This window comes from Ambystoma mexicanum, chromosome 6p (genome assembly GCF_040938575.1).
Source record: "Ambystoma mexicanum isolate Mex_15411 chromosome 6p, UKY_AmexF1_1, whole genome shotgun sequence".
Lineage (NCBI taxonomy): Eukaryota > Metazoa > Chordata > Amphibia > Caudata > Ambystomatidae > Ambystoma > Ambystoma mexicanum.
This window is the reverse complement of record NC_090935.1, coordinates 1,050,415,527-1,050,432,401: the sequence shown is the minus strand read 5'-3', so window position 1 is coordinate 1,050,432,401 and position 16,875 is coordinate 1,050,415,527. Positions and strand designations below refer to the sequence as shown.

General features: G+C 45.8%; 1 protein-coding gene across 7 annotated transcripts in view; it reads right to left on the bottom strand.

Moving 5' to 3' along the window:
• The window catches only part of SEMA4D (semaphorin 4D), a 974,222-nt gene that overhangs the window by 234,336 nt on the left and 723,011 nt on the right, over nt 1-16,875 (bottom strand). For 3 of the 7 annotated variants that reach the window (XR_011280337.1, XM_069625652.1, XM_069625654.1), the window contains exons 17-18: nt 16,335-16,667; nt 13,903-14,109 (exon numbers count right to left, since the gene is read on the bottom strand). Coding sequence is in view for 6 of the 7 variants with exons in the window: in XM_069625652.1 (XP_069481753.1) it covers nt 13,903-14,109; nt 16,335-16,667 (540 nt within the window). In the remaining variant the exon portion in view is untranslated. Of the gene's footprint in view, nt 1-13,902; nt 14,110-14,348; nt 16,668-16,875 lie in introns of those variants that run through there. The other 4 variants (XM_069625651.1, XM_069625649.1, XM_069625650.1 and 1 more) reach the window with 2 other exon arrangements.

Genomic DNA, 16,875 nt, shown 5'->3' with positions numbered 1-16,875 from the left:
TGCAGTGTTAGGCGCCTTGGTGCACAAACCATTCGAGCCAATGGTGTCCGCGGACATCAGGCTGGTCACCATTAAAACAGTTTTGTTGGTGGGCCTCATCTCTGCTCGCAGTCAGCGAGATCCAGGCACTGGTGGCTTCAGAACCCTATACTACCTTTCACAAGGATAAGGTGGTCCTGAGAATGCACCCCACGTTCCTACCCAAGGTAGCCTCTGCTTTCCATCTAAACGAGGAGATAGTCTTCCCTACGTTTTGCCTTCCCTAAAAACGATGCTCAGAGGGTATTGCACTGTCTGGATGCCAGACGCGCCTTGAAATTCTTTCTGGACGGGACCAAGGGCTTCCGCAAGTCAGACGCTCTGTCACCTTCAGGGGGTCAAGGCCCGGTTATCAGGCAAACAAGGCCTCTATAGCAAGGTGGATGGTTTCGGCCATCAAGAGGGCATATGAGGGGCAGCACAAACCACTTCCAGCTAACATGCATGTCCATGCTGTCAGAGCCAATGCCACGGCCATTGCATTCCAGCGGCAGGTCATCAGCAGGGCGGCCACCTGGGCCACCGCTTGTTTGGACGCTGGCTCCAAGTCAGATGCGGCTTTCGGACAGGCGGTTCTAAGGAACCTCTTTTCTTAAGGAGGGTCCTCTCTCCACCCCAGGGATACATTCAGTTGTAATTGCCCATGCAGTAGGGAGGAAAGGGAGGGTATGGAAGAGTAATTAACAGTTACTCACTGCAGTGACCAACAACCCTTAGTCCATAGTCCCCTTTCCTCCATACGTCTCACCATCCTTCCCCCTAATAATACTGGTGTCATTAGGCAATGTTAAATATTGTCGCTGCGTCAATGGGGACTGAGTGGCGCTGGTGGGCGGAGTCAGGGAAGCGCCTGCTCCCAGGGCCGCACCACCGCACGCCCCTAAATTTAAAGGGGAAGATGGTTTTTTCTGGTGAAAAAGGTTCTGTCTCCCGGCCCTAGCAAGGGACGCCCCATGCAGTATGGAGGAAAGGGGACGTGAGAGTACAATAGTTACAGGTAAATAACTTGTTCTTTCTCCAGCATGGATTCACATGCTCATGAATAATGAATACACAACAGTACAACATTACACAACCACAGGAGGTGGCAAAGCTCAAGAGAAGCAATCAACTCTTACCTCTGGAACAGACTCACCTCAACCAAACAGGTTTTGTAGCACTGCTTGGCCGACTCTGGACTTCTCCCCGAAATCCCTGTTGACGCAGTAGATCTTAATGAAGGTGTGCATGGACCTCCACGTAGCAGCCCTGCAAATGTCCAGCAGGGACACACCAGCTAGGAATTGAGTGGATTCTCGGACATGCAGGCAGTGGCTGGTTCGCCACCCAATGACAATGCATGATGCAGCCGGAGATCCACCTTGAGAGGGAAGCCTTGGACAAGGCCTTCCTATGGTTCACAGGACCAAAGTTCACAAACAGCTCTGAAGTATTTCGAAAACTCTTTGTGCGTGTCATGTAGAACTTCAGGGCACGAGCAACGTCCAGCGAGTGCAAAGCTCTCTCAGCCAGCGAAGGTTTCGGGAAAAAAAAAACAGATAAAGATCTGTTTAGGTGAAACTCCAACGGAACCTTCAGCATGAATGAGGGGTGCGTCCAACCCTCGATTTGTGGAAAGTCAGGTACAGCTGTTTGCACAATAGGGCCTGTATCTCATCCACCCTCCTGGCGGAGATGATGGCCACAAAGAAAGCCGCTTTCCACGACTGGAACTTGAGAAGGACCTGATGCATCAGCTCAAAAGGGAGCCCCATGAGCCTCATCAGAACCACATTGAGTTCCCATGTCGGGGCAGGAGCCTTCACTGCCGGGAAAGAACAAACAGTTCCTTTGAGGAATTCCTTGATGAGTCGATGAGACCAAAGTGAAGACCTTCTTGGAGACCTGGTCTAGCGGGAGATAGCCGCCAGATGTATCTTGACCGAGGCGTGTGCCAGTCCTGCCTTGGCTAAAGACAGCAAATATGGGAGGATCTGTAGGGCCGTGACCCTCAGGGGGGGAATCCTCTGTGACCGGCACCACGTAGCGAAACATTTTTACTTGCGACTATAGCACTTCAAAGTCGACGATGCCCTGGACTTTGTGAGGACCTCCCTGCAGTCCGTAGGGAACTCACGTCCTGCAAACTATAGGACTGCATTGTCTAGGGAGTGAGCCTGGGTTGTGATGCAGGACCATGCCCCGCCTTCTCTGGCAAGAAGATCCGGGACTGCTGGTGGCTTGATCAGAGGCAACGCAGACAGGCTGAGAAGATCTGGATACCAAATCTACCTCGGCCACGCCGGGGCGATGAGTATCATCCTGCACCGACACTGTCTGAGTATTGATGACTCGTAGCAGGAGCGGCAATAGAGGAAAGGCGTAAAGAAACATCCCTTCCGATGGAAAGGAGAACGCATCTCCCATTTGCAGTTATCGCAAACAGATCGATCTGGGGCCTGCCGCACTTGCCAAAGATGTGGTCCACCTAGTCCTACCGAAGTTCCCATTCGTGGCAGGAGCGCAAATCGCTGCTGGGGGAATCCGCAAAGCTGTTCCCGACTCCCGTTAGGTGAAGAGGGACGAGGGACTCTCTTGTTCGACGGCCTATCGCCACAATTCCAGCAGGCACCGTTCCCCATCTGCCGCAACCCCCTGTTGGCAATGTCCAGCTCCGCTGACGGCATGATCCGACGCTACCTCTCCCTCCTGGAAGAAAGCCATCGCCTCCATCCTTTTGTTGTTGGGAGGGGGTAATCCAGAATCGGCCCAGCTTGTACCACAGCTCCCTGTCATACCTGGCTAGGATGGTCAGTTCGTTGGGCGCCTTGATGGTAGACACTGCAGTGTAAATCACTTTCCTCCCTATGGTGTCCAGCTTCTTACCGTCGCTGTGCAGAGGGACTGAAGACGACGAGGAAGGGTTAGATGGCCACTTCCTCGCTGCCGCCAAAACCACCAAATCCGGCGATGGTTGCGACCTCCGGCACTTGGGTGTGGATTCCGGTACCCAGTACTTCTTTTCCAGCCTATCCTGCTTGGCTGGAGCCGTGCAAGGGTTCTTCAAGAGGGCTAGGCCCTCCTCCCACAAGTCGTTCAGGAGGTGCACCGCCATGATCATCTTCCTCTTGGCTTCATGCCTCTGGTACAGGAAACCCTCCTTCCTGGTTTCTTCGGGCACAAGCTGGAACAGCTCAGAGGCTCTGGTGATCATAGAATGGAACTATCCCACCTCGTCCAGTGGGGACACCCTAGGCTGCGAGGACCCACTGCCCGCTCCGATGACATCATCATCATGGCCGTATCCGTCTCGTACCCATGTCTGGGTATGCTGGGTATCCTCTTCTTCCACGTCCTCCTGGACCGTGTCTAGAGAATGAAGTCCCCATCGTCCGTCAACTTCATTTCCATGGCTTGGCCAATGGCCTGGGGCTGGTCTGGGGCCCGCCTACCCCCATGCCCCCTCGTTTCACCCAGAGGGGCTGGAATCGGGTTCTGAGGCGGCATCAACTTCTCCGGCATGCCACCAGACCTCGTCAAAGTCACCACGGTGGCCTTGCATCTTGGAGGGAGGGAAACCTTTAAGAGAGCAGCCGCCACCAGCGCGATCGTCGACGAAGACTTATCCTGTGCTGCCTGGGCCTTCTTGGGCAGCTCGGCATATTCCGTCCATGGCTTCTCAGGCTTCTCCCGCAGCTTAGCTTGGTTGGACGACTTTCTCTTCGAGGAGGAGCTCCATTTTCAGCTGGCAATGGAGGTAGCGGGAGATGCTGATCGCGCCCCGTCTGCCATGGGACCCGCTTCTGCGGTGACCCCAGTGGACTCCGACTTGCGGTGCTTGTCCTCATCTTGGCCCCCCACAGATGAGGCCATCCTCACATGACTTAGAATCCAAGCCGCTCCTCAGGCCAACCGGCCTTGGGTGAGGCATTCCCCTGCTCGGAGTATAGGGCAGAGGCATGGGCATTCAGCCACAATGCCAGTCTAGTGTGCCTGTTCTTTGTCATCTTCTTGGAAAATATGCGGCATATCTCGCAATCCTCTTCCTTGAGGTCCGGATGCAGGCAGTAGTGGCATTACAGGTGTTTGTCATGCACAAACACATTTTGGAGCCCGTACTTGGTGCAGGACTTGAAGAGGGACCTCCCTTCTTTCTTTTTCTCCATCATGGTTGGAGGGCGCAGTAGGCCTGATGGCCTTATGGAAACTTCAACGATTCTTGCCATTCAGGGGTGCAGAACTTCACCGACAATGGATCCCTGCTGTTGGCAAATGGAGAGGAGACCACACAGGCTCTTTTGCAACAAAAATAGAACAAAAATTCAGTGAAAGAAAACACGAAAAAAAGTAGAAGTAACTTGCAGAGAAAATTTAAGGACTCCCAACACTGAAGAGTGCAGTACAAATCACAAGATGGCTGCCAGAGGAGGGGCTTAGGGAGAGAACTGCCATTGGATGGGTGCAGTATGACCCAGAGGACAGCGGTTTAAAGGAGAAATACAGTTTGTAAGTGAAAGTGAAACTGTTTTTCTTTTACCAAGGATTCCCAGCCTGATGACGGGGAATATTCATGAGCATGTGAATCTGTGCCAGACCCGATGCTGGTGAATATAAGAGTTACACAGCGTCCTGGCAGGTAAGTATTCCAGGTGAGGAGTGAAATCTAATTGTGAACCATACATGTTGAATAGAACTGTGAATGTAGAGGAGAAAGCTGAGGTGAATGGGACATTTGATTAATTTATTTGCATCTTTTTAGATTCTTACTTTGAATTGCTGTAGAATAGCTGCAGGTTTGTTTGTTTTTTATTTGTATTGCGCACCAGACCCGAAGGTATCAGGGCGCACAGGTTACAGGGATATTGAAAGCTTAGATTACATGATGAAATACAATACACAAGGCAGGCAGATATGGGGACAAGTCAAACAAAGGTAGCAATAAATGAACAGTTACATACAAAGAGGGCTGAGAACGTGGGCCGTGCTAATTGAGCATAGTGGCAGTGTCATGGAAGACTGTAGGTCGGAAGTGCATGTGTTAATGATCGGATGACTTGAGCCAGTTGATGCAATTATGTCTAAAGTTTTGTTAGGATTGATCCTCGCTGAGGGAGGGCGGCAAAGGGTTCCATAGCTCGGCCGTTTTGACCGGAAAGCTGCTGCCGCCGACCTTTGATAATTTAAATCTGGGAATGGAGAGGCAGTTGATGTTGATCAGTCTAGTGGGTCTAGTTGAGGACCTTCTGTGGAATCTCTCAGAGAGATAGATGGGTGCAGCGTTGTTCAGAGCTTTGTGAACCAATGACACAGATTTTATCGCTGGTTGATAGCCAATTGTTTTGTCGCCCGAGTTCAGAGATATGGTCTCTCCTAGCTATGCCGACGGCCCCTCTAAGGGCATTGTTTTGAAGAGTTTGGATTCCCGTATTAGAGGCGATGTAAAGGGCGTTACAGTAATACAATCTCGACAGAATAAGGGCTCTGGTCAGGATGATGCAACTGTTGCTGGAAAGAAAGGATTTGCCGGCTCTGATAAGTTTACAAGTGTAAGCGGAGGTGGAGGTGGAGGCTAGAGCATTCACTTGTTTAGAGAAGGTGAGTTTGAAGTCGAGGTAAAAACCTAGTGTTTTTACTTCATTGGCCACTTAAATGAGGTTTCCATCGATTATGAAAGAGGAGTATTCTTTGCCATGCTTTTTGAGGTTGGTAGGGGTGCCCAGGATGATGATCTCGGTTTTATCATCATTCAGGCATAGACAATGCGTTGCCATCCATGCCTGGATGATGAGGTAAACTCTATTCACCAAGGCCAAATCCTCATAATTCCCAGAAAGTGGGAGGAGAATCCGAGTATCATCTGCATAGTTAGTGTAGGTGATGCCAAGAAGTTCCAGATCATCGAAGAGGGGATTAGTGAATATGTTGTACAAAGTAGGGGAGACGCAAGATCCCTGGGGCACTTCACATGTGATAGAGATACGGTCTGCAGCTGCTGAAGGGGAGAAGACCCTCATAGTCCTATCACTTAGGAAAAACTAAATCCAGACTATAGCCTACTTAGAGAAGTGGGCAGCTGTATCTAGGTGACTGCATAAGACTTTATAATTCACCAGGTCAAATGCAGCTGATAGGTCAAGGAGGAGAAGGAGTGCCGATTTTCCCTTGTCTCTCAACTCGTCAACCTGGGCCTTGAGGTCGATGAGGGCAGTTTCTGTTCCGTGCTGGGGACGACAGACCGATTGGCGTGCTCCTAAAAGATGGTGTAGTTCCAGGTGTTGCTGAATTTGAAAGTATGCATGCAACTGTATCCAGTATTTTTAAGAGAAAAGGAACTGTCGTGATGGGCTGGTAATTTGTTGGTATCAAGGGGTCTAATGTTTTTTTTTCTTTAGCAGTGGTAGCACCCATGATTCTTTAAGGTTGGCGGGAATGGTACCAGAGGTGAATGAGGCAGTAATGAGCTTTGAGATGAAGGGAGCTAAGTCCCTGGCTGTATCCTTAATGAGCTGGTGGCAGCTAAAATACTTTTCTCCTATCACATATTAGGTTTAGCATGCAAGGGTCAGATTAGGGCTTTGGAAACAGGACAGAGGACAGAGGACTTATTTTACATTCAATATTCCAACAGTAACCTTAGTTTTGTTAAGGCAGGAAAACCCCTCAGATTCAAGGAAAGATGGGATTTCATCATAACCCTTTCTTTCCGTTTATAAAATAAAAGTATATAGCAACCAAAATAATGTTTCTGTATCAGACTCTTACTCTTGAGTCCTTGCACTGGCTAAAGTTTCTGAAATGGGAACATGCCATTGGAAGGACACAGATGCTGCCTTTCCTCTGGTGGAATGAGCATGACTGTTGGCAGGAAGAAAAGGTCCTCTAAGTTCATAGGATAGTTCAATGTAGGAAACCCACCTGGTTGGGGGTAGCTTAGGCTGAATTATTTCCAGGAGACAAACCACTATAGGTGATAAAGAGATTGTCCGAAAAGTAAGGGCTACAGGTACAAAGTAAAACTTTAGAGTATGTGCCACAACCAAATTGTGCAACACTGCCTCAGCCGAGGAAGAGAGTGAGGGTAGGGTTGAAAAACTGGCAAAAAGATCTCCTAGTTGAGATGAAAATAAGAAGGAATTTATGGGATAAAAGAAGGGACCGCCCAAAGGACCACTTTATCCCTGTGGAAGAATAAATAAGTTTTCTTGGAAGACAGATACTGAATCAGTCTCATCAATCTGCCTGATGTAAAGGCCACCAGAAACAATGTCTTTTATGATAGCAGATCCAGATCACAAGTAACCATGAGATCAAAAGGTTTATGCATTAAGGAGCCCAAAACCACATTCAAGTCTCATTGAGGTGCAGGCTCTTTAACAAAAGGGAATACATGAAGAAAACCATCAAAATGTTGCTTCATTGTTCAAGGAAAAGAGTCCTTTGGAGAATTTAAGTAAGCAGAAATGGCTGAGAGATGGTGCTTACAGGAGTAAATAAGGATATCCGTGCGAGCTTAGTAGGACAAAGAACATAAATTGTCCAACGTATCTCAAAGAGGACTTTTTATCTTAAGTCCAATAGTAAAAAACAAAGCCATTTACTTCTATATTATTTGCAAGTGGACTCTTTACTGGCTGCTGCCATTAGATCCAGATTTTCTTTGGACAATTGTAGATGGGAGTAAGTTAATTGCTCAGAAACTAGGCTATCAAGTCAGCGATGGTAGAGGGGTGGATTATTCACCCCTTCTGCTGAGACAGCACATTAGGAACAAACAGGAGTTTCAGAAACCTGCCGCCTCAAAGCTGGAGGAGATATGAAAACTATATCTGTCTAGTCCAAGTAGGAGCTACCAAAATGAGTGTTGACTTGACAGTTCTACATTTCTGCCACTTCCTCAGACGACGGGTTGGAGGAAAGGCATACAAGGCCTTGTTGAACAAATCTGGGACAAGGGCATCCCCTAGAAAATAGAACCCTACACACAGATGGGACCCGTAAAGTGGACATTCAGCAATATGGCGAGTCACACATCTCCATTTGTGGAAGCAAACCACACAAATAACTTGTATTAGCCACTTCATAACTGAGCACCCATTCGTGCAGAGAATGATGGAGCCTGCTGAATGCATCTGCCCTGAACTTTTTGTCCTTTCCAAGTGAATTGCCGGAATGGTAAACAAATGTAGAAATACACAATCCCAGATTTCTATTCCTAGTTTGACGAGAATTAGGGGTGCAAGTATTCCCTTGTTTGTGGAGGAAGTTAACGGCGATCATTTCAAAGACTACCTAAACCACCAGGCTCTGGATATCAGGGGAAAAAGCCATGGGGACAAGAAACCCGCTTTCAGCTTTAGTACGTTTATGAGGGGAGACATGGCCAATGACACACACAAACCATGGGTCTGGAGGTCCTGGCAGCGAGTTCTCCAACCATAATTTGAAGAGTCTATTATTGCAATCTGGTGAAGAAGCTGCTGGAAGAGAGCCCCTTAATATATTGCTCTCAAGAAACCACTGCTGACTGGAAGAATGACAGGGAGGGGATAGGAATCTTCTTGCACTGTGATTATGGAGTCTGATCCCAATGAAAGACTAGATGCATTTGTAAAGGGTGTATGTTGAGACACACCAAAGGGAGCACATGGATGCAAGAGGCTATAATGCCTAGGAACCTCGGCAACCCCTATCCTGTAGTTCTGGTTCATGTGAAAACACAGGTTGAGGCTCACTGAAAAAAGAATTCTGTTATGAGGGGGAGAGGGGAAGGCTTTGCCCTGGAAACAGTCCAATACATGTCCTGTAAATTGGATTTCATGAGCGGGTATGAGGACGGTTGATGGATACTTTGGTTGATGGAAAATCCCAATGAAGACAGAAGATTGCGTACTATGAAAACTGAAAAACCTAGTCGAAGGTCCGAGCCCTAACCAACAAGTCTTCCAGACACAGGTAAGGATGAACCCCTTCCTGGGAAAGAAAGGCTGCTGCCAGCAATAGTACCTTGGTGAATAATGTTGAGCACCCACATTGCTAATGGAGTCCGTCAATAACAATACCGAGAGATTGCCTGTATTGTGGAGTGATCAGGATGTAAAAGTGCACATACTAGAGATGGACTGAGCACATCCAGTCGTCCTGTTACAGCGCCTCCAAAATCTAAGCTAGGGTAATCATATGAAATTATTCTAGATCCAGAAACTGGTTGAGATCATCAAGTTCCAGAATGGGACACAGACTCCTGAGTTTTGGGGACTAGAACGTAATGGGCAAAAACACCCTATTCCCTGGGACCAGCTCAATTGGACAGAGCAGAGGTAACTTCGGTATCTCGTTTAGCAATTCTGGAGAAGACTTCTTAAATGTTGGAGGTGAAGGATGGACTGATGGTAGGTAAATAAGATAATCAAATTCATAACCAAGGGCCCCGATTTATCTCCATCCATTAATGAAAGGACAATATTATGCCACCTACTGGAGATGGATACTCCAAGATCAAGATGGAGCAGAAATCGCTGGAATGCAGTCAGGTAAGTTTCTTTGATGATTCCAGAAGAGGCGACTAACTCTTCGGCTTTGTACAGAACCTGTGCCTCTTAGTACGACTACTAGAGTAGGACATGTCCTTGGGTAGCCAGTCTGGCTTTTAAAGCTTGAAAGGATAGGGTGGGGTGCCTTAGTGGACGACAAAATCATGCTTAGAGATTTCACCATCATAACAACCTTTTTGCACTCCTCGAGTTGTAGGGAGCAAAACGCGTCTTTCATCAAAGGGAAGGTCCATGACCTTTCCTATACTTCAGGATAAATATGGATGGAGCGAACGAAGCATGACTCTGCAAAACTGTACCCATTTTCACCACTCGAAGTTGTGTGTGTCAAATCCTAGTTAACCTGGAGTTTTTGAAGAGCAGCTTCCTTATTCTCTGAAACCAGAAGGCAAACTCCTCTGCTGCCTGAGTTGGAAGCAGGTCAGCAAACCTCTCCAGATTACCATAGTTCTGTAATTTAGAACATGAAAGAACTCTGTCAGTATTGAGCTACCTCAAGGACAAAGTGGAATTTCAATAGCATTTCTTGCCTTGAGCCTCCCACAGTTTCACATCTTTAGACATGACCGAACTAGAAAAAGAGGCAGGGCCCTTCTCTATCCCCAACAGAGCTGCAACAGCAGCCGACTGGAGAGATAAATTACTTGATAACACATATGGCTCATCTTTTGGAACCTTGTATTTCAAATCTAAAGTCTTGGAAATGCGGCTTCACATGTCTCTTTTCTCAGATTTGAAGGGATGGCTCAAACAATGAAGGCTACATCCCCAGAAAAAAGTTTTCTAGACTTGGGAAAACGGACCCTTCGAAGGAGGTTCGTCAGGAGAATGAATGTTTAAAGCATGCATGACCTTTTCACGCACTAGCTTAAATAATGTATCTCTGAGTCAGTATCTGTGTCTGCTTTGGGACGTTTAGGTATGGGTTCCACAGACGGACAATGTAATACTGGAGTGCCCTTGCTAGGCTCACCAGTACTGGAGATAATTCAGCAGGAAGGTGGCAGAATAGGAAGCAGCTCATCATTTAGTTGTGACACACAAGTATCTAGAAAAGGACTGGATAACATGGATGATTAACTTGGCTGGTCACTCAATGCTTCAGGAGGAAATCACATTCTGCCAAAGTGAGTAAAAGGTATACACTCCACTGTGTGGTGGGAGCACTAGAAAGATTGTCAGATGTGAACTTGCATTTGAAGCTTACACCACACAAAACTCTGTCATATGCTAGGTGTCTCCAAGGTTGCTATTACTTGGTCAGTAAGTAGTCCACTAAAGGGTGTTATGACCTCCTCAATAGTTGGCAGAGCATGAAAAATCTCCTCTGTTGCAGGACTGTGTGGAAGGAGGCAATCTTTCTCCTTCTCACCTGCTCCAAAGGGCATGTGCTTTAAAAAAATTAAAATTCCATCACACGTGCTGCGTTCAACCTGCTGGCTTCCTTCAGACCTTCAACTAGGCATCAGATTTTCTGGTAATGTGTCTTATATTCAAAGTCCCCTGGAGGGTCTCCCTCACCTCTGCTCATCCCTTATTGTCCACAGAGATACCTCAAACCTAGACTGGGAGAGTTTCTCAAGGGGAGGAGACAGCCTTTGAAAGCTTTATGGTGCATGGAATTGCAAGAGGCGCAGTTGTTAAGTGTTATGATCGGACCCAAGCACCAAAGAGCACTAGTGTGGCTCCAACACAGACTTCTGCGTCTTACAGTTTTTGCGGTGGTTAAATACATAGGCATTTTTTGTGGGACATATTTTGGAAGTGTGACGAATCTCGGTATTGTCACTACTCCCATGGGGGTGGGAGGGCTTCCCGTGAGTCCAGGGAGGTGAGACTGCACTCAGCGGGTGGATTTCATGGGGAGGGAAGCCCTCCATGGGAACGACCGCCTTGGGAGAAAGAGGTATTCACCCTCTTAATTTATGTCCCCTCCTTCCTCAACCCACTCAGTTCCCTGTGGTCTCCCAAACCTCTATGTATTAATGTATATTAGAGGATTTCATTCACACAGATCATACTGGGACAAGGAAGAGTAAGGCTTACCCCAGTGGAGTGCAAACAATCACTGACACAAAGAAGATCAGACAAGGAGGCAAAAGTCCACTGCTGAACCAACATACGTGATGCAGTCTACTAAAGATAAAAAGTAAGGAAGTACTGTGTACCCTGTCAAGCCAGCCCTGCAGGAGCGAGGAACCAGATGCCGGATCTGTGGCGAGAGACCAGAGGAGAAGACAACGAGACTCTGTCAAGGAGGGACGAGTGTCTCCAGTAGCTCCATAGAGCGGGAACCTACCGGTGATGGGGAAAGAGGGAAACCAAAGCAAGAGGAAGACGCGCAGCCGAGGACACGAGAGAGAGCTTATCACTGCAGAGCCGACCAAGACAGTCGGCCCAACGTGGAAGAAGTGCAGAAGTCCCGCTTTACTCCCAGAACAGACCGGAGACTGCGACATTTCCCAAAGGTAGAGAAAGGGTTGTTCCAGCTGGTGGGACATGGAGGGCACCAAATAAGTTAAAAAGACACGTACCAATATCCCGAGAGGCAGAAAGGGATAAATTAACTGTAAAAGCAGGAACAAACTTTACAAAATATCCTATGTGGAACAGTACCTGGCAGGAGAGTATACACCAGGTCTGTTCAGTTGGACATTGAGTGAAGCAGGGATAGAGAACATGCAAAAATAGCACACCAGGATCTGGGAACCATATGAAGCAGGGGCAACCCTCCACCCAAGAAAAATGCATGAGTCAAGCACACATACAAGATCAAAGAAACACACAGTCAAGGGGCTAGGGCCCAGAGCAAGTCGAGGAGAGCCTGAGATCATATAAAGGGGTCTGGGACCCACACAAAAGAGAAAGAAGCTACAGAACAAGTTGGGAAGACCCCGAGAAAGCTCATGTAAGGAAGAAAGAAAGGAACAAGAAGCTATAACAAGGTGTCGATGACCTATCACCAAAGGAAGAGACATTTTCTGGAATTTGAAGATCTATAGTCAAGTCTGGCAGGATAGTGCACCAGACTTGACTATACAATTTGCACGCTGGATAAAGAACAAGGGGGAGATACGTACCACCTTGATATTTGGGAACTGTGTTTAAAGAGTCACTCATTGTGTTTTCTCATCAAGAACTGAACATTTAAAATCTGTAACCAGAACGAGAGAAGCCTCCTTCTGGATCAAGAAGATGCCTAGTTTTTCCCTTATTTTAGCTTAAGGGACAGAAATAGGTTGTGACACAGGATGGTGGACATTTGACTTTCCAAGACATCCTGACAGTCCTTAGTATTTTTGTTGAGGTAGGGCAAACCCTCAGAAATAGGGCAATATAGTTTTTTCTTTACTTTTATAAAGTATTTGCCAAGTAGCATGCCACCACTGTGTCAGACTCGTACTTCTGCACCCTTACAGAAGGAAACATGCAAAAGACACAGAGTAAGAGAGAGAGAGTGAGTGTGAGTGAGTGTGTGTGTGTGTGGGTGGGTGTAAGAGAGATGGAGGTGGCATGGTGGGGGTGGAACTGAGGTCATGGGGCTCATGTGGCTCTGCTTATCTACAATCAGAATATCTTACAGTGCCATTCTTGCCCTGGAGGAACAAATGTGGAGAAGTGTAATGCAAATTCAGTCTCTACCTGGTATCATTTTCAAAAAGGTAAGGTATCTGTGGGTGGGAAGTATTCATTACAAGATCAGAGTTCCAATCCCTCTTGGTCAGCTGAGAAAACTGAAGGACAAAGACACACAAGGGATACATAGCAGACAGGGAATTTTACCTTCGACTATAACAATTACCAGCTACAAAGTTCACTCAAAACTACTGTTTTGATCAATCACATTAATTTTCAGCCATAGTGCTAGCCTTTAGCTAACCGGTGCGATATGCCTTGGTGTGAATCTAACCATGGGACAAGTAAAAGCAAAATAAAGTTACATGGAACAAGTGTGAAATACTTCAACAAAATAACATAATGCTACAGGAAAATGGTAGCTCTTGATTGCTATTTGAGCTCCATAATGATCAACAGAGGAATAATCTGTGAGGTGATAAAAATGCAACAAAGGGGTCACTAGTGGTCACTGGTTCTGCCCTTCAGTCACTTTTCTTTGTTAATTATCAATAGTTTTCTGCATTATTGGTTGGTTTAATGAACAATGCATAGAAGGCTCCTATATAAATGGTATTTAAGGTAAAACACATCTCTGGTGACTCCAGAGCTCGCCACCATGTAAAAGCAAAAAACTCAGGATATCATCACCTGGCTAGTCTCAACATAGTTGCAGATGGGGCACGCAAGTGCAGCACTGAACCTCATTGTAACTTACCAGTGGCTTGACAGAAGAGATGGAAAGTTCCATGGAGAACCACAACCTGTGCCTGGTCACTTAGGAAAGGCGGCAACAGTGTGACAGGCTCATTCTCCACACTGGATAAAACCTCAGGCTGCATGTTGGTAAGTAGAGGATGAGAATTTGATTCCACAGAGGACAAAGGGAAGGTACCAGTAGAAGGGAAAGGTTTAAGAGATGAAGCTGTGTGACAGAAAAGGACAGAAAAGAAAAGAGGGCTGCTAAGGAAATAGGCCTTAAAAACACAAGAATATGCTACAAATAACCTAAGGAGTCTAGTGACCAGAATGAAAGAACAATGATAGCAAGCTTTAAGAACACACAAAGGAATGCAAAACGTGATATGCAAATGTATGCTAAGGTACGGTTCTAGTATATGTGGTTTCAGACTCTTCATTTAATAAACATACCAGAAAGCAACATTTCATAATACAGTTTTTAATGGTGTCCCTTTTCTTTCTATGTACATCATTATGAATAAAAAAATAAATCCAAGCTGCATTTCAAAAATATACAAACAGTTTACAATGAGATGAACCGAATCATATTTAAGCTTTAATACACGTTAGACATTTAAAAAGTCCAGGTTTTATTGCCAACGACCGTCAAAGTTCTCATGCTTGCCATCCCTCAGTAAATACGTATTAGTAATAAACTATTTTTATTATGGTGCGGTGCAACAAATCACTTCGAAACCATGCCAGTGCATACAGGCAGAAACCAGAAAGTTACTACGTATGCTTGCAGTCTTATTACAACAGCGTTGGAGATGGGAGAATCACGTGATCGATCAGCAGGCGAAGTCTTTGCCTAACATTTAAACTTTTCTCCAGTTTCCGAAGAGAGAAGAGTCAGAATCTGAAAGCGGTAAGGTTTTCAGGATACTAATTTGGATCCACATGCCATATATTACATGAATCTGACATAGCTGTTCATTTAACAGTCTGTTCCAGTTCAGCCATTCCAGTTTTTACTACTTCTTCACATCACAGGTGTCTGATGCAATCGCGCCACAAGTCTGCCTGAGTGGCATGGCTCAGAATCAGCTGCTTTGCTTCACAAATGTCACTGAAATAATTTCAGGCCGGTTTTAAACTAAACCAAATCTTGACAACTTTCTGGTTGTACGGTGCCGGTGCAATTATTTTTTCTCATTTCTTAGTTGTGCTCCCCTCTTTCGAGCCCACACACACATCCCTCTTGCATACAAAAAGTGGCCAGTTTCTAACGAAAAGGAAAAAGTGTATCCCTGAGAAAATTATGCAAATTTAGCTACATTTGCTCCAGTGTAAAAATCATATCAGAAGAAAGTAAAACCTCAAAGAGAAACAATCACATTCAGTAGAGAACACTAAAGGCAAAGCTGTCCTAATTTGGACAATAGACTAATCACTTACCAATCTGATAAACTAAATTTAATTTCCAATTTGGAATTAAACGCAAGTTCGACTTCTCTTTTTGACTGATGTAAAGAGTGCTGACAGAATGTACCGCATTCAATAAAGCATGAAATACTAAGGAACTAAAGGGACCAATTTGGGTCACGTGAAGAACATAAATTGGTCACAAAAATCACGGACAAAAAAAATGCATTAAAAAAAGATTATTTTAAGACTCTGAATTGAGGGGATTGCAAAGTAACTTTTTTCTTTAACGTAAGGCGAGTTAAAGATAGTTCAAGGATGTTGTGAGTTAGGCACAATGCAGTCCATGTATCTGTGGCTCAGAAACAGTAATTGCTGAAAGGTATGTACCTCAAAAGTTGAATATACCCAAAGGGGAATGACAGATGTTGCTTCAGTCACCCTCTGCATCTGAATCTGCAAATTTTAGATCACAGTTTACATCAAAAGGCTTTTCACTGTCATCCTCCTCTATCGTCTCTGTCTCATGCTTATGTGGGATATTGCCATTCCCGCATTCTGTCTCAGTCTCGTAGCCAGTGTCACGAGATGTCTTTGGCTGCTCACCATTTTGGCTCTGGGCAATCTTCTGCTCCACCAAAGTCTCCTTTAAGCCCGGCTCGCAATCCACAAAATCAGCCACAGCTTTTTCCTTTCCAGGCAACATGGCCGAGCGATACTTAAGACAATTTTCTGGCAGAAACCCTTTGTAACAATTGTAGGTAAGCAGGCACGCAAACAGTACAAAAAAAAACACAAACAGATACATGAAAAGGGGGTTGTCGTTTGTCTTTGTCAAGTACAAAGTCTTTTCCAAACGAATTTCAGGAGCTGCACTGAAGATCTCCGTTATGGAGGCCTTGCTTGTTAATTCATGGGAGGTTGGATTTGTTATGACTGTGGTGGTGGTGGAGGTGGTGGTTAGCGGTACTGTCGGGGAAGCTGATGTCTGAGTGGAAGACCCTTCAGTTCCCATAGTTGACATTTTTGATCTATCATTATTACCTTCTGTCTGTGTAGCAACGTGGGTGGGACCCACTGTCGTCGTCGTTGGTGGAACTTTTCTCAATTCCAAAACATGTTGAGCAAGTACTTGATAGTACTTTATATTCAACACATCTTCTTCAGACAAGCACTGATAAACTCCCATGTCCTCCACGGTTACATTGAAGACGAACAATGCTTCTCCCAGACGATAATACTTGGGCCCCTCAGCTGTTACTCGGTCTCTCTCAAACATCCAGAAAACGGTTGCTAGATTTGACTTTTGAGAGCATGTCAGTTTTACAGAGCTTCCGAGATTCAGGATGTGAAGCAGCTCTCTCTCTTTGCTTTTATCTGGAACATACAAAATGTAATTTAAATACTCAGCATTTAATGTCAGTCAAGAGTTTTACATTTTCAAACCATGATAACATCTGACATAATGCAAATACAATAATAGACATTTACTACAAACAATAATAGACCAAATTATGACGAGAGTAATTTTGACCCATGTACTACAAAGCAAAGAGCAATACGGTCTTGCATAACAAGCATCCCC